Source organism: Erigeron canadensis, chromosome 6 (genome assembly GCF_010389155.1).
Source record: "Erigeron canadensis isolate Cc75 chromosome 6, C_canadensis_v1, whole genome shotgun sequence".
Taxonomy (NCBI): Eukaryota; Viridiplantae; Streptophyta; class Magnoliopsida; order Asterales; family Asteraceae; genus Erigeron; species Erigeron canadensis.
In genome coordinates, this window is record NC_057766.1 from 8,650,301 (window position 1) to 8,669,274 (window position 18,974).

Here is an 18,974-nt window from a genome sequence, read left to right on the forward strand (position 1 = left end):
ATTTTTTTAATCAACAAGTGGCCTTTTTTCTAATGGGTATTAACGAACATTAGATGTTATTAGAGTGTCTAATGAGAGTTACAAAAGTTGCTGCAAATAGAGTCCATTTCTATAACTAGCATCGGAGTATAAAGTATATGTGTTAAATTATTGTTGTCTATCGGTAATTAGATTTAACAAAAGGGCAATAGTTTGATTAATTATTTTACGTGTTATTATTTTTTACTTTTAACTAAAATTGTTTTTTTTTTTTTTCTATTTTTGGTTTTTTAGAAGTTTATGTGCAAATTTATTATGGTATTCATATTTATTTATTTTACTTTTTACAATGATTTGTATTAGTGTGTTCTCATTCTTTTTCTCCATGTTTTGTTTTTTTTTTTATATTTATTTTAATCATATATAGTTGTTACGTAATTTATTTAATTTTTATTTCTTCAAAACTATTAATTATAAAACTAATTATGTAAATAATTATGTAAACAATTGTTATATTTTATGTTTGTATATAATAATAAATTTTTAAACACACATTTAATAAGAAACAGACGAATATATTTCCTGTCTGTATAAAAATTCTGAAAATGTTATATTTCCTGGGCAACGTAACTAGTTTATAGTTTGACGGTGTGTCTTCTAGAACTAATCCGTGGAGGTGTTGTAGCCACCCTCCATACTAAATGCATGAAGACTTTCACCACTTATTCAATACCAGCACATTTTTTAATACCGACAAACATATTACAATTTCACTACATCAAACAACTTAAAAGTTAAAATCAATGATCCTAAAAGTAAATAAAATAAAAGATCGCAAAATGTTTTCTTCTACTGTCTTTTACCTGTGACAGATTAGAATCAAAACTGAAAATGATGATGGAAGTAAGGAGGGATAAAGTTATTTATACAAAAGAAATGAAAACACATTAAGCTTAGGAAATTACACAAGTATACATCGGTTAGGTACGTACAATGAAACAATCTCAACCACTTTATTTAATTTGTCAATATTAAATCTATATAAATTTTTAAAAAAACTAAGAAAAGATAAAACAAAGAAAAGAAAATGCATAACGAGGTACACATGTATGGAAGGAAGCAGGCCTATAGCTTGCCTTTTCACATTATTCATTAATATTTAATATTTAATGTATATGTAGAGTCTAGATGTACATGTATGTCTAGTAATATCTTTCTTTGACTTTCAAGTTCAAGCGTTTTGTTAGTAATTTCTATATATATATATATAGAGAGAGAGAGAGAGATAGATATGTGTAATTCATTTCCTTCATATCAGTTTTTCCATTGGGCTTTTGCTACTGTTGGATTTCAGGTGTGTTGTTATTTATTTATTTTTTTGTTTTGTTTTGTTGTAATGTAATCTTGTTATTTAGGAACATTGAGTTTGAAAACATAAAATTTCATATAAATAGATTTTAGTTACATTTCATTAAGATATATATGGTGAAATTGTGTGCAAACAGAAAAATACGTTCACATTTTACATTTGACTTGTCATGTGAACTAGTTGGGATTCATATTTCATTTTGTGCTTTCTGTTATCATGGTTAAGATGTTTAAGTTTAATGGTTAAGAAGTTGAGTAACCTTTGTTGAAAACATATATACTTTTTGTATAAATTTTAAACAATTAAATGGTTAGATTTCTAGTTTTTTGCTAGTTGAGATTATACTTACTTTGTTCTAATGTTATCAAATTTGATTTTATTTGTTAAAAGTTAAGTTAAATATTCAGGATGAGGATTAGAGCCAATGTTTTGGTTAGTCCACTTGGTAGAGACTCTTCTTTCTTGGGGTGAAGTCCTAGGCTCAATCCCTGATATGTGTGATCTTCGGATTATTATGGGATAGTTTAGAAGTAGAGTAGCTTTGCTATATATATATATATATATGGTAAAGTTATTTTGAGAACCTTTTTTTTTGCAAGAACTTTTGAGAACTTTTCAAATCAAGCCCAATCGATGATTGTTCTTTACATGAAAATTGTTTTTTGATTGTTTTCTGAATAACTTTTGTGAAATTTTGAAGTTTATAATTGTGTGTAACATGGATTATCATTCGTTATACAATTATGTGGAGATTTGGATTCTTGATCACATGTGCACGAATATTGCTATGAGTGAGCATGTATGCAAGTCAATCACATGTAATCATAGCAATATTCGTGCACATGTGATCAAGAATCCAAATCTTCACCTAATTGTATAACGGATGATAATCCATGCCTCCACACAATTATAAACTTCAAAATTACACATAAGTTATTCAGAAAACAATCAAAAAACAATTTTCATGTAAACAATAATCATCAGTTGGGCTTGGATTTGAAAAGTTCTCGCAAAATAAGGGTTCTCAAAATAACTTTTCACTATATATATATATATAGGATTAGAAAAATTTAGTGTTTACTTTTGATCATGTTTTCGATTTTAGCGGTGAAGTGATTGTATTGCATCTTCTGCAATGTCGAGTCTGGAGGAGCCTATTGGTATGGACAAGTTGCCAAGCCTAAGCAACATTGATTTTTTCCATAGATTCTCGTCCAATGGCTGCAGTACTAGTGGAGGCATCACTGGAATGGGAAGTTGCTGGATTGAGGGAAATGCTTCTAGTGTATATAGTGATGAGTATGTGTCTTTACCTCTTTTTTGACTTGGGCAAACTTAATTAAACTGGAACGAAGATACTATGAACTGGGGGCTAGATCGAAATACATTTTTATCTTTAGATCATATTATATGCTGCATCTTTAAGACTATAAGTGTTCAACTTATTTTTTGAAAGACATTCTATCCTACTGCTAAATTACACGTATGTATGGGATGAAACACAGGACTCTCGAACCACCCCCTATTAATCCACTCTCACAAATGTGTGAAGTGAGACTCGAACCTAGGTGGATCCTCCCAAGGTTAAAGACCGGGAATTATGAGTGTTAGAGTCTAAATTGGAATTGTATAGCAGATCTAAATGAAATTATAACCGCGAAGTGTATTGGAAATTGGCAAATCAGAATTGGAATGATAAAGAGATAAGTACACAGAGCAGGTTCAATGCCATTGAATTTTTAAAAGATATTTGTAGACTAAGTTAGGAAAACTGAAGTGGATTTCTCAAAAAAGTTTGGACAATATCTGCTGTGTAGATTCCGACCCATTAAGTTTCCTTGCTGAATAAGGAATTGTATGGTTATGAATATCCTTAATGAAGGTTTCCATGATTTAATACTTTAAAAAATCCAATAGGAAATATCTGGTTTCTGCTCATGGATGAAACCAATAACACAGATGGTACATAACTTATCAAATCTGTTTTAATTTTGTGTTTCTTGTTCTTATTTTATTCCTCTCACCTAACAATGTGATATTTACTTGGCACCTTATTGGATAATATCAGGGAGGATTTTGAGTATCAGGAAGAAGAGTTTACTTGGAGACAACATGCGAGAAATGTATCTCGGATTGGTAACCGTGCAACATATGGAAATGGGTGTAGTGCACGACATTTAGCGAATTTTCAGCATAACTCATACTGCAGTAATGGAGGTCTGCAAGAGATAACAAATAAGGTAATTAATCTCCAGGGGTATTGCTGTACCACAAGATGTCAAAATATAGACTGTTATATTTGAATTAAATGTAGGTGCAGCTTCATTAAGAGAAGAAAATATTTAAAATAGAGGTGTCAAATTGGGCAGGTCTTGCAGATTGGGTAACGCGTATATATGGCTATTTTTATTATGTATGGGTTCTGAATGGTTGGCCCGCCTCCGAACACTGCCGTGTAACACGTAGATATTTGATGCATGTTAGGCAGATTTTGACAGGCTTATACCAGTCAACTCTTCGGTTTCATTTTTAACTAGTTCTTTTTAGTTTACCGCTTTCACCTGTTAATCATTAATGTATAGAACCCATTGATTGACTATATAAACCTATAGCTACATTGCCTTGCCAATCTTCATCACTCATTATCGACCCACTCTAAAAAAGAATACACTTATGATCCGTGCTGATCTTTATATAGTAAAGATACTTAATCTCAAATATGAATATATCCTGCCTTTTTGAAATGGAGAAAGTATACCCAATTAATATTTCTAGATTTTCTGTTTACAGTTTTTCAAAGGCATACCGAAATATGTGAAGATAGTAGAAGTTGGTGCAAGGGATGGATTACAAAATGAAAACAATATGGTACCTACATCTGTGAAAGTAGAACTAATTCAGAGGCTTGTTTCTGCTGGATTGTCTGTCGTTGAGGCCACAAGCTTTGTTTCGCCCAAGTGGGTACCTCAGGTATCTTTTCTGAAGCAACAGTTGATATATCGCCGTTTTAAAAGATACGAGTAAAACATATCAAGGATTCAATTTCATGTATCTTCCAATATTTTTTACTATTACATGTTTATTCCATTTATATCTAACTATTATGTATGATAAAGCTTGCGGATGCAAGGGATGTCATTGGATCAGTCAAAAACTTGGATACTGCAAGATTGCCTGTATTGGTACCAAACTTGAAGGTACTTAATCTTTCTTCAGGATTTGAAAATAATTCACCATGTTAACATTTGAATTAACCCGGAAAACATATTGTCTGGAATTGAATTAGGGTTTTGAAGCTGCCATTGCTGCAGGAGCAAAGGAAGTAGCTGTATTTGCATCAGCATCTGAGTCCTTCTCAAAGTCAAACATTAACTGTACTGTTGAAGAAAGCTTTGACCGTTACCGTGCTGTTGTCAATGCTGCTACAAAGCTCAATGTTCCGGTTCGTGGGTATGCTCTCAATTTTTTATGTACCCAGTAACTATAAGTGCCAATTTGGACACATTTTCATCTTTTTTTAGAGCAACTTTTGCGTCATATACTTATGGATGTCTATGGCTAACTGGTCAACGGGTGAAGTAAAATAATAAAGTATTTTCTTGAAAGGATACAGGTCAAATGGTTCGTGATGGTAAGCTGGCTCGAGTATATTTTCATTGCATAAGACCTTGTAAATATTATTCTCAAAAAATAGCCTGTTATTGAAATAATATTTTTAGAATCTGAACTATTATTTAAAATTTGGAGAAGTGTCGTCAATTAACCCAAGAAGACCATATCCAGTTTAGCCATTTTGACCTGTAATCTGACCTTTGCGGCTAAGAGTTATGCACCTAATTATGTATTTCCAGACAGAAGCTAAGTTTTCTTTTACAAATTTCAGGTTACTTATTATTTATTTTATGATATAGGTACGTATCATGTGTGATTGGATGCCCAGTTGAAGGAATGGTTCATCCATCAAAAGTTGCATATGTTGCAAAAGAACTTCATGGTATGGGTTGTTTTGAAATATCACTCGGTGATACTATAGGGATTGGCACACCAGGTAACTATCATCAACCTATTAATTTATCATCTCTAATGGTCAAGCGAGTAAATTTTAAAAAAATTTTTGCTTAAAAGTGAACAGCTTGAATGGATCATATAGTGGAGAGTGGAGTCTGATAAAGTGATTTATCTATAAAATCTCCCATACAATTAACTTTAGTCACAAGGATAGTTTTATATTTGTGTAGTATATTTTTGGAGTCATATATGATTCACCTATTATATTTTTGGACAATGATAATAAATATATGAAGGATTGCCAGTTTCGATAAATAACCCATCCTGTCCTGCATATTTAGCCACCTGTATATGTAATTTGTTTGGATAATAAAGGGTGGGTATTTCCAGAAAACTTTCATTAATAATCAGAACTTAGCGGTTTTATTTCAATCATGAATCCGATGGTGGAAATATGTAATTCGAGACAAGCCCCGAGAAAAATAACATAACCAAATCCCAGCTCTTATACCAAGCCAAATCAACACACTTAGGAAAGATTCTAAATTTGGTGATTCCATTTAAGACACGATATCCAAACTTGTGTAACTTCTTTGGTTCAGGCACGGTTATTCCTATGCTTGGAGCAGTCATGGCGGTTGTTCCTGTGGAAAAGCTTGCGGTTCACTTCCATGACACTTATGGCCAATCTCTTCCAAATATTTTAGTTTCCCTCCAAGTAAGCTAGTTTTCCTTCATGAAACTTGTGCACTAATAGTAGTATTAAACATGCTAATAAAATAACTCTAAACATCGGTCATCATCTACTTGTTACTTGCACTAAGTTGAAACTCTAAACAAGTTGCATGCTCAAATTATTCAAAACTTCATTTGATTAGTGCGTCATAAATAGATAGCCTTGATAAATAGGTCAACTGGGAAAAGCTTATATACAGAGATCAGTTGGTAAGGAGATGTTATTTTTTCCACATACCCATTGATGTATAGATCAGATACGTCATTCTGACTTGCAATAGCCTAAAAAGATTAAATTTTGGTGGTGACAAAATACACAGGTTGGGTAAAATCGACCAAAATGAGTATCTAAAAGCATTTTTTTTAGGTGTAGGACTTTTCATGAAAAAATTAGTCATGTTGTATATCATTAATAATCTAAATTTTTGAATAAAAAGTTGATTTAAGAGGTTTTATGCATTAATAAACTCTTTGGGTGACACGTATCAATTTTATGTATCTTGGTCATTTCGACTCGTTTCGCATGTTAGAAATGAAGTCAAAAAATAACCCTACTTTGATAGAACTCAAAGTTCCAAAAAGATTGGTTGACTACCACTGAAATTCAGTAAAGACATTGTTTTGATTACTAGCAATTTTTATATACACTATACATGGTAGTTATTCTGATTTTTTAGAATATACAACTCATTTGGAATATCTTTATTGACAGATGGGTATAAGCACAGTGGATTCCTCTGTAGCTGGTCTCGGAGGATGCCCGTATGCCAAAGGAGCTTCAGGAAATGTTGCTACAGAGGATGTAGTTTACATGCTTGATGGCCTTGGCATAAAAACCAATGTTGATCTGGGAAAGCTCTTGCAAACAGGTGAATTCATCTGTAAGCAGTTACGTCGCTCATCAGGGTCTAAAGCTGCTGTTGCTTTTAGCCGAGTTCCATAAAAAAACTCTAAGATATACTGAAATAGATATAATTATTTATCGGATAGAAGCAATTTTATTTTCTCCGCTGCACATTATTCACTTGTTATATGATGCCATATGCGTCTACTGTAATATGAATTTGAAATTTAGCGTGGCAAGTAACTTGTTGCGCTGACCCTGTAACCAATCTGAAAAGTCGCTCATTTGGTTACTACTTATATAAAGACATCTTTAAAATATATAAAAAGACATCTAATTCATACGCAAGTTTCACAATTTAAGTTGGTATCTCTTTGTGGGTTAAAAAATTCATAACTCAAAGGTGATGTTTTAAGATCATCTTTAGCTTGAGTTCAAGTCAGTTGATGCTTCGAGTAATAATTTTTAATATTATGGATTTATTTACATAATTAACAGGAGTGTTTCTTGATAAGTAAGAACTAATCTAATATAAATGTCCCATTTTGAGAAATATCTCCCAAGTCTAAACGTTAACTGTAAAATTAGTCAATATAATGTTATATTACTATCACAACGAAATAAAATATTTCTTTGTAATAATATCAATAGACATTCAACCTAACCTTTTCAATCACTTTGGTATGAATACTTGCAAGGCCGGAGATATTGCGTGGCTACTTAAAAATAAAAAAAGTTATTAATGCTAAAAAGAGTATTATATACTCGTATTTATTTTTATATTATTAATAATACATATTATTAATACTTTCTTCATTTAAAAACTAAAATTTTTATGAAAACTAAAAAACTGACCAAACCATACTATGTTTTAAGTTTAACACAATGTGTTTTTAATGTATTTTTAGAAAACACATTGTGTTAAGTTCATATCACATTGTGTTTGAACAATTTTCAAATTTTCACGTGCTATCAAAAACACATTGTGATTTAAAACTTAACACAACGTGTTTTTAAAAAACACAATAAAAACAATTAAAGCACATTGTGTTAGATTCATATCACAGTGTACTTTAGCCAGATTTCTAATTTTCACATAAATTTTAGTTTTCAAATGAACATTTCACTTTATACTATATTATAAAAAAAATCTACATTTGATTTCAACATTGAATTTAAAATTTCAATATTGATTTTAAGTTTCAACATTGTACACATTCTAATGTATGATGTATCATACATCATAGTCACATTACATCAATAACTTTAACTACTCACCGGCACAACTGCCACCACCACCGCCGGCGCCGCCATTACATCACCGCCCTGTTGCCATCTCCATCACCGCCGCAACATGCGGGTACTTTTCTCTCATACTTTATATTTCCATAAAATTAAAAAATTTCTATAAGGAGTGGAGACTTGTACACATGACCTATACATAGAACAGAGCTGCATAATTTGTTGAAAAATATATAAGGTATGTTGTAATTACATTTTTCTTTTCATACTTTGTTTGAAAGCCGAAAACATTCGTCATGTAATACTATGTAGGGCTGTAAACGAACTGAACTAATACGAACGGATAAACGAACATGATGACTTGTTCATGTTCGTTCGTTTGTTTTCATGTTCGAATGTTCACGAACACAATCGAACGAACACTAATAAACGAACACAAACGAACGAAATATTTATAAAATAAGTATTTTTATCTAAATTTCTCTTAAAATACATATAACTAGATATTAATAATATATGTATATATATTACATATGATATAAAAGAAATTTTTATATTTAAACTAAATTTTGAAGTATAGTTAATTAGGTATTAACATATGTAAGCGAACATAAACGAACAAATGTTCACGAACATAAATGAACTATTGTTCACGAATGATGGTTCACGAACATAAACGAACGAACGTTCACAAACAGATTATCGAACGTTCATGAACATAAATGAACGAACGAGAGTTTTGTTCATGTTCGTTCCTTTAACTAAACGAACAAACACGAACGAACTTCTCGCTGAACGGTTCATGAACTGTTCGTGAACTGTTCAGTTCGTTTACAGCCCTAATACTATGTTTTAGTTTATTTTTATTGACTCACCAATTTAAAGGATCGTTTTTTATTTTCAAGTATGGCTAGAAACACTTTTACATTTTTATAGACGGCCCTCGTAAGGCAACCAATGAATGGTGCGTCGTGAACAGCTACAAAAAACAAAGACCAAGATAGTGAAGATAGGAAAGATGGGTTTCACCATTGCATATGGAGATAGAGGTTAAAGGTTCGTTCTGCATGCCTTATAAGCCCGGATGTCCTAGTCTATTGTAGATATAATTCTTTGTACTTAGATAAGGGTAAGACTGCGACTTAACTAAAGGGCAGAAAAAAGTTGAAGAATATGAAAGTTTGTGTCTGAGGTAAAAATTTGAAAAGTTATGCGGTAAGACTAAAAAGTCAAAAAAAAAGTTGTCGTATTTAACAGCAAAATTTTAAAAAAGATGAAGTTTTGTGATAGATGTAAAAATTAAAAAACTTATGTGGTAGAAATAAAAGGTTTGTTGCGGGTCTCGACATGTTAACACCCTGCATCTGGAGACAAGGTTAAAAGTTCGATCTTCATGCCTTACAAGACTGGATGTGTTAGTTTATTGTAGATATAAGCCTCTGTACCTTAAGTAGGGATAAGACTGCGAGTTAAAAAGCAAAAATTAAAGAAAATGATAGTTTATGGTTGAATTAAAAAGTTGAAAAGTGATGCAGTTAGATTAAAAAGTCAACAAAGTTACTATATATAAAGGTAAAATTTTAAAAGATGAAAGTTTTGTGTCAAAAATAAAATTTAAAAAGTTATGTGATAAAATTGTAAAAGTCAAAAAAGTCACTATAGTTAAGCATACTTGAAGATTGTAGCCAAAATTAAAAGATTAATAGTTATGTGTTAAACTTAAAAGAAGCCAAAATTTACTATAGCTAAGGCTTCATTAATTGTTATATATATATAATATAGAAGGGATCAAATGAAAAGGTTGCTTAAAAAAAGAAGAGAGAGAAAATTGATATTTTTTTTCCATTTTTGTTTATTTTTTTAAATTTATTTTTAGTGCAAATTGATCGCAAAAATATAATTAAAAAAAATTCTCTACGCATGTGTAACTTTTTAACTTACATATGTAATATGGAACAATATGTACGATTCTACTTGAAAGAGATTGTAGCCAAGCACGACGTTCCAGTATCGATCATATATGACAGAGATAGCCAATTTACGTCACGATTATGGAAATCAATGCAACAGGATTTGGGAACGCAGATAGATATGAGTACTACTTATCATCCTCAGACAGACGGACAAAGTGAAAGGACGATACAGACTTTAGAGGACATGTTGAGAGCATGTGTTATCGACTTTGGAGTAAGTTGGGATACTCACCTCCCTTTAGTTGAGTTCTCATATAACAATAGTTATCATTCGAGTATTGGATGTCCACCTTTTGAGGCTTTGCATGGAAGAAAGTGTTGATATCCACTTGCATGGCACGAAGTGGGAGACATGCAGTTGATGGGACTATAAATCATTGTGGAAACTACAGAAAGGATTGTACAAATCAAGGAAAACCTCATCAAGGTTAGCGAAAGACCAAAGAAGTATGCTGACAACCGAAGGAAACCTTTAAGTTTCAAGTTGGTGATCGAGTGATGCATAAAGTGTCGCCTTGGAAGGGCGTAGTAAGATTTATTAAGAGAGGAAAACTAGCTACAAGATATATTGGACCGTTTGAGATTACAGAGACAATTAGTGTTGTTGCTTACCGTTTGAGACTTCCCCAAGAACTTAGTAATGTTCACGATGTATTCCATGTATCGAACCTTAAGAAGTATTTAGCCGACGAAACGACAAACGTTCCATTGAACAAAATACGAGTAGATAGTAACTTATGCTTCAAGGAAGAACCAGTGGAGATTATAGAACGGGAAGTCAAAAAGCTCAAAAGACATAAGTACACTATTGTGAAACTTCGTTGGAATTCTCGTAGAGGCCCAGAGTTTACTTGGGAATGAGAAGATAAAATGAAGTTTAAGTATCCATTCTTGTTCGCCTAACTTGATACATGAAGCTTAGTAAGTAAACTTGAAACTTGGGGCGAAACTTGATGCTTGAAACTTAATATGTGATTGATACTTGATGTGTGACTCGATACTTGAAACTTAATGTGTGACTTGATGCTTGAAACTTAATGTGTGACTTGATGCTTGAAACTTAATGTGTGACTTGATGCTTGAAACTAATGTGTGACTTGATGCTTGAAACTTAATGCGTGACTTGATGCTTGAAATTAATGTGTGACTAGATACTTGAAGCTTAATGAGTAGACTTGAGACTTGAAACTTAGCGTGTAGCTTGACGCTTGGAAACTAGGTGTGTGGCAAGAACTTGAAACATAATGTGTAATTTGAATTTCGGGACGAAATTCCTTTAAGCAGGGGAGACTGTAACACCTGTGAGTTGACCACGAAAGATTTTAAGTCAAATTAAAATTTTAAACTTCAAAATACGACCTCGTAAAGTTAGTCGACATCGTAATTGTAAAACAACCTCGTATCGAACTTGTATTTTGTATCAGCATCATATTTTTGATTTGGCATCGTATTTGGGTCTGGTATCGTATCTTCGTGTCTAGCATCGTATTCTTGAGTTAGCATGGCAAGCACCTCTATTTTAACTGACATATAAATACTCATTTTCTTTCACAAACTCTCATTCCATCAACTTAGCCTCTAAGAAAAACACACACAAGCCTTTACTACCTCGCTTTTGCTACCCCAATTTGCTACCCCATTTTACTAACCTATTTTTACTACCTCACCATTACTACCCCATTTTACATCAAGTTTTATGGAAATCAAACCTTATTTTGTTTCGATTTAGCTTCAATAACAGTGCTTTTACGTTCTAAACATCATCACAAACATCTATGTTGATCAAATTTGAAGTAAGAATCAAAACCTTTTCAATGCTCTTCTTTTTGGAATTTTCGGTTTTTCTTTTAATACACACACGACACCCGCCAAGTATCAAACTTTTTACATCCAAAATGTTTAGAATCAAATACTACAACTTTTGTCAAAGTTTCATGTGATTTCGTTAACAAAATCTTGAGATTTAAGGGTTTTTGTACACTTTTTATAAACTTTGTTCAAATGGGTTTTCGGGTTTAAGTCCGTTTTAGAGTTTCCGACTTTAGTATTGTTTTTCTATCATATTTGTGAGTCTAAAAGTACAATATGATGTTAAAAACACCTTTCAGATCGAAAAAAACGATTAGGGTTTTCTAAATTGAATTTTGGGCAAGAACAACCTAGTTTGCGACCCCGTCGATTTGTGACCTCGCGTTTCCATTTGCGACCTCGTATTTCAAATGTGACCTCATATTTCAAATGTGAATTCGTATTTTAAATGTGACCTTGCATTTTTATTTGAGACCCCAGATTTATTAGCCTCTCAATTTCAATTTTGTCTTTTAGTGAAATACTACCCCAATATCAATTTAAGACCTTGGATTTCAATTGAGACCTCGGACTTCGATTACTACCTCGACTTAATCAACCTTGATCGGTTTAGTCAACTTTGGCTGGTTTAGTCAACTTTGGTCAACTTTAGTCGATTGGGTCAACTTAGTCAAAACTCGTAATTTGGTCAACTTTGGTCAAACTTGTAAAATGTGGTAAAAGTCAAACAAGTACGCTTTTGGACAACTTAGTCAACACTTGGCGGCAAGTTATGAGCAAATTTACCTATAATGAACACATACTTAATTATAATAACTTGAAACAGATTGTTGCGTGCCGGTTATTTACTTTCTGATATCATGTGTAGCTTAATCTTGTTGCTACTGCTCAGGTGAGTCTTGTAGCCCTCTTTTTACATGTTTTCATGGGGCTGAAAGGATACAAACTGTTTTTCTAATAAACCGTATTTATTGGAAACTATGCTATGATGATTTTGGAGAAACTTATTTTGGATACACATATGATTACATATATATATTGGGTACATATTTGGTAAGTTATTTTGGATACATATTTGACTGCTTAATTTGGAAACTCGTGTCTTTGTGTCTATCATCATTTATGGATATTTAACTGTACTGTATGATGTGCACTATAATACTTGATTTTTGATACTTGATACTTGTGGTGGAGTTAGAGATACTGGATACTTGTTCTTGATACTTGTGGTGGAGTTGGGGATACTAGATACTTGATTTTTGATACTTGATACTTATGGTGGAGTTAGAGGCACCAGATACTTGATACTTGTTACTTATGGTGGAGTTGGAGGCACCAGGTACTTGATACTTGCACCTTAGGCCTGATATACCGTAAGTGCTGGTGCCATATAGATACTTGATTCTTGCTATCATAAGTAAGTTGATATTGCTGTGTGGATCTTGATGATATTTCGACCTGGCACATAACTCGATACTTGTTTACAAAACCTACGAACTCACCAACCATTATGTTGACGCTTTTGAGTATCCTTTCAGGTAAGCATGTGAATCGTATTAGAGGTGGCTAAGGAGCATAAAATGGTGACCTGTAGCAGACCAGACTAGGGTTTTGGAGCTGCATATCTTATGTTTCCGTTATTTAGACTATGGCACTATGCCTATGCCCTATTCCCCTGCGTGGGAGTTATCTATGTTTTATTTGAATCTTGACATTATGTTGGATATTTATGTTTGAATTTTACGAAATGTGTGTTATTTAAGTATTCATGTAGTTACTCTACGTAACATCCATGACGCGTGTAGTTGCATCCCGAGTTTTCCGCTTTAGTCGGGTGTAACACAAACCCCCCAACATACTACTTTTTCAATATTTATTGTATAATATACTTTTTCAAATGTATATATGTGTGTGTGTGTGCGCGCGCGCGTGCGCGTGTGTGTGGGGTTGTTTTTCATGGATTAAAAAATCAAATGTGAAAGGTTACAAACCCAAAATTAAGTATCTAACAGCCACATATTTTCATTCCTTATATATATATATATACTAGTCTATAATCATGTATTAGGCATATTCGAATTTACTTTTAATATAATCTATATAACTACTGTACGATAATAATAGCTACCGTATATCGTAATTGTTTTGTATATATCATTAAAAATTGACTACTAAGTGAAACTAGGATTTCCATGAATAATTACTAATGAAGTTAAATATATAAGTACACCCAATATCGTTTTTTATAAGTTATGGGTTCCTATATTCCTTCGATAATGTATAGGAGGTTGAAATCCAAACAATTTACCCCAACCTAAAGTAGAAAGAACTTTCAAAATTTATAAAAATGAAAAAAAAAAACCTCTGGCTGGTTTGAACCCTAATTATGATAAATACTAATGATCGAGGCTACATTATGATAATTACATTGATATAAAACATGGCAACGTGTATGATAAGGATAGAATTAGTCGATCTCCATGTTGACCAGAAGTAGAACATATACAAATGAGAATAAGTTACTATTTTTTTTTTATATAAGAAACTACAAACTAAAGGAAAAATCTCTATCTCTATATTTCTATATTAAATAAAATAAGATTGTGATTACATCATTATTTTACCAAAATATCTTACATGACAACTCCAAAATCATTTTTAAAAAGGATTAAGTATTCCCTTGTAAGTAACTTTGCAATTTTTTTTAATTGTGTCATCAAAAATTTTAAACGCTTAAAGTAAGTATCTTTCTAAATTGAACATTTAATGTAAAAATGTATACGTAAAAACCATATGAGCTGCCATGTAAAAGTTTTTTATTGGTCAACGTAAAAGATTTGCATTAAGTGTTCAATTTAGAGAGATACTTACATTAAGTGTTCAATTTAGAGAGATACTTACATTAAGTGTTCAAAATTTTTTATGCATACACACAATAGAAAAAGTTATATAATTACTTACACTCCGGGATATTTAACCCTTTTAAAAATTATATCCTTCTCAACTAAATAAATTTATGACATTTTCATAACATTAAAGTACATTACTTAATTACTATATTTTGTTAATCCTTATCATATAAATATTATTAAGTTATATATTTTTCTATCAACGTGACAAAAATAATTAAAATTAATTTATATTTCATGGGTTCATGTATATATTTTGATTTTGCTATTTTCTTCTTTTCCTTATCTTCATTGGTATGTATATATATAACTGAACTCTAAATATATCCTTTCGATTTACCCGAGTATAACCCAAGTTTGATTAGCTAGTAACTTAAATACTTAGTCTTCCCCAAATACACATAAAAATCCCCACCCATGGCTTGGGATTGTGAAAACCACAAACCATGGCTTGTATTTTTAGAAAATCACAAATTAACCATGACTTGCAATTGGCCGATTTTGATGGGCGTTTTGTAAAAACTCAAAAAATTGGGTATTATTGTATAGTTCTCTTAACAATTTTTGGGTATTAAGGTTTAATTTGTTAATTAGACATCACAACATTACAAGTCATGATAGTCAAAGAGTTTTTTAAAAATAGTATGTCAACGAGACAGATGATGTACGAGTAATATAAAAGTTTTTAGACAACCAACAAACTACAAATCAAATGCTACTTACGATCTTTCCTACGGCACATTTGATATTTTGATATATATTCAACACACAACGAATGATATAGCTATGATTATAAATACTATTATGAAAATTAACATGTCATTAGTCATATCTAATTACGTATGTATTATGCAAGACAATAATCCAGTGTACTAAATTTCTTGCTTTTATATATTGAACATATAGAAGGAATCTTTGTCCTCAATTCATACCATTTACAAACAACAAAAATCTTTCTAGTACTATACATTATCTCAATCATTTCTTTAAGCAAAAATACCTATAGAACCATATATATATATTTCATAACAAAACTTTTATAAAATGAAAAGAGAGTGATATATATTATATTTATTTATTTTTCATGATCAATTGTGCAAGGGGTTTGGACCTGTATGGATCTTCCTTTTGTCATCACCAAAACCATCTTCACCATTCTCTTGTTGTTTATGATCTTCTTTACACTTTTGATCACCATTTTCACATTCAACTTTGTGATGATGATGATGATGCAAATGACCATGAATAGACATATTGTATGTTGTTGAAGAAGAAGAAGAAAAAGATCTATGAACATGAGTTATAAATAGTAACAAAAATATGAAGAAAGAAAAGCAAACAAATGCTTTAGTTTGTCTTCTCATATTTTTGGTGTTGTGGGTGAAAGTGGGAATTGAATTCTTGTAAAAGGGTGAAAGCTTTATTGGGTTGTCTTCGGTTCTTCCATTTTATCCAACATTGGAAATTTTGGTTATTTTGAAACAATATATATATAGATTGATGAGGATGTAAAATAGATCTAAGTTGGTAACACAATGGTGCGTGTGAAAGAGATATTATTTTGCTTCGAGGAAACTTATTAGAGAGTTACTCTATAGTTTTTATAAGTTGAAGCCAAAAAACACTATGTGGTGCTAACATTTTACTCACGTAATGTATAACGATGGATGATTGCTAGCATGTATAAATGCAAATGAATGGAAACTTTACTTTTAAAAATAAATGTCAATCAATATTTTTACAAGACAAGCGGCTAAAGATGGGGTGGTCGATTTACTGACCACCAATTTGACTCTATAATCAATATTAATGGTGTAATATAGGGGGCGTTTGGTAGGAAGGAATCATTGAGAATGAAAATGTAATAAAGAATGGAAATAGTGGGAAAGAGAATGAGTATTTGGAAAGAGAATAATTACATTGTTTGGTAACAACAGAGAATTATATTAAAAGAAATATGAAAAATAAACAAATTAATATGAATTTTTTTTTTTTAACAAAAACTAATTATAATATCATAATATAAATAATTAAAATTAATAATTAAATACATGAGAAAAAAAGAAAAGAAAGGTAATTTGATTTCATTCTCACCATTCTTCACCATTTTGGGAGGAATCATGTGAATGGAAATGATTCTCCCTTCTACCTATTCATTTTCATTCTCTTGTGTAACCAAACAAGGGAAGTGATTTTCATTCCATTTTCACTCTTTTCATTCCACCTTACCAAACACCCTTAGTAGTTGATGGTGTCGATTTATAAAACAAATTATTATTATAATTATTGATATTTAAATTTTGTGTCTTGATTTTTTGAATAATTTTGTTTGAATAACAAAATTAAGGATTTACTCATTTTGTTTAAATATTATACAAAAAAAAAGTGTTAAAAAGGAATTAAAAGTGACTAAAATAGAATTGAATAAATTAAGTTTTTCTTATTTACTGGCACTCTAATTTTGTTTCTCCCATTAGTTAGTTATCCTAAAATGTTCAAAAAATCAATATAATACTATTAATCTATGAAGATGCACAAGTGTATCCTATATACATATTTGCTACTTTTGTTTTTAAATAATCATTACTAAAATCCACTAATGTATATATCATGTACATACTGAATGGTTGAACATGTGCAAATTAAGCACTACAAAAAATTACCCCATCATCGCCATTGGTCTCAATTCTAATGTTAGAAACTGATAATCATTACTTGGACTTAGTAGTATTATTTAAGCGCAACTCTGGTAAATTAAAAGTTTTATAAAAGATATTTTAATATGTGGTCTTAATTAAGTGATCAAGTGATTCAAGTTTAATTCCAAACTGCTAAATATAAAGTTATTTGTTTTTCCCTTGGGACGTTTAGTATAAAAACGAAGTCCTAAGGGTTTTCGTTAAGTTACATTAATTAGTTGTATATTTACCATAAAATTCAGGAGTGGACTTTTAATATGAAAATGTACAATCTTTTTATGCACGTTAAGTAAAGCTCTAAGGGCTTTGGTCACGAGTTGCTCGAGCTCGAACTTGTTTAAACCAAGTTCGAATTTAACTATATCGAGTTCGAGTCGAACCCGAACCAAAAAACGAGCTTGATTAGTTAGACGAACCGAGCTTTAAAAGAACAAATTGGGCTCGACTCGCTCGAAAGATCGTTTACTTTTTCGATCCGAATGAGCTACTCGAGCCTTGCTATACATTGTTAAAAATATCACTTATATGTTATTAAGGATACTTAAACTCCTGACCTCCAAGTTTAATGGATGACACTTTAACCACTAAGAACAACCATCTTTTTATATATCTTTTCATATATTTTATATAAAGGATCAAACATTTAAGTCTTTAACCATTACTATCCATTTTGCTTATGTATTACTTAAATAAATAAAAATCGAGAATTAATACTTTAATAGTGTATCAAACTTAATATTTTTCTAATTTATTTCAACTTCCAAGTAATGTGATATGTGTCGCTTGCCCTTAACATATTAACTTTTTTTAACTTATTATTTTAATAACTAATACATATTCTTTAAAAAATATAAATATAATATGTTTTGTCTTTTTTTACATATATTTAAAATAACATCTTATTATTCATTTTAATTTTTATGAGATAACTTGTTTTAGGATAAAAGCAAATTTACAAACAAACTTTTCATTATATTACTATGAATAAAAATGATCTATCAAAATTATGATTGGTATTTTTTTTATATATGTCTATGTATAGAGTTAAATTGTCCAAATGTTGGCCTATAATGATAACATATTAATACATGTATGTTGTGAATAACTTTATTTCAATAGTGATCATTATAATAGATCATTTTTATTTAAAGTAAGGTGATCAAAGTTTCGATTATACACAAATAAGGATCGATAAATGTTTAATGGTAACATATTTGATAACTAATACATATTAGGTATCCTTTAGTACTAAAACGAAAACGAATATCATATAGTTGATTTTGTCCAAAGTTCTTTCTATAATGATAACATATAACTATATGTATAAAGTAACTTACTTTATTTCAATATTATTTTAATAGACTATTTATATTCATAGTAATGTGATCTAAGTTCTGAGTATACACA

General features: G+C 31.0%; 1 protein-coding gene across 3 annotated transcripts; it reads left to right on the plus strand.

Annotated features, from left to right (window-relative positions):
- Positions 1-766: 766 nt before the first annotated feature.
- On the plus strand, positions 767-7,148 carry LOC122604993 (hydroxymethylglutaryl-CoA lyase, mitochondrial). Of its 3 annotated transcripts, none has more exons than XM_043777851.1 (9): positions 767-963; positions 2,454-2,647; positions 3,417-3,588; positions 4,139-4,318; positions 4,465-4,545; positions 4,635-4,798; positions 5,260-5,396; positions 5,959-6,074; positions 6,804-7,148. In XM_043777851.1, the coding sequence occupies exons 2-9, from the start codon at positions 2,484-2,486 to the stop codon at positions 7,032-7,034; spliced, it is 1,245 nt and encodes a 414-aa protein (XP_043633786.1). In that variant the 5' UTR covers positions 767-963; positions 2,454-2,483; the 3' UTR covers positions 7,035-7,148. The 3 variants fall into 3 exon arrangements, with proteins under 3 accessions (XP_043633786.1, XP_043633785.1, XP_043633787.1); XM_043777850.1 differs by lacking the exon at positions 767-963 and adding an exon at positions 1,057-1,333; XM_043777852.1 differs by lacking the exon at positions 767-963 and adding an exon at positions 1,057-1,333 and having other exon boundaries at positions 2,555-2,647.
- Positions 7,149-18,974: the final 11,826 nt, after the last annotated feature.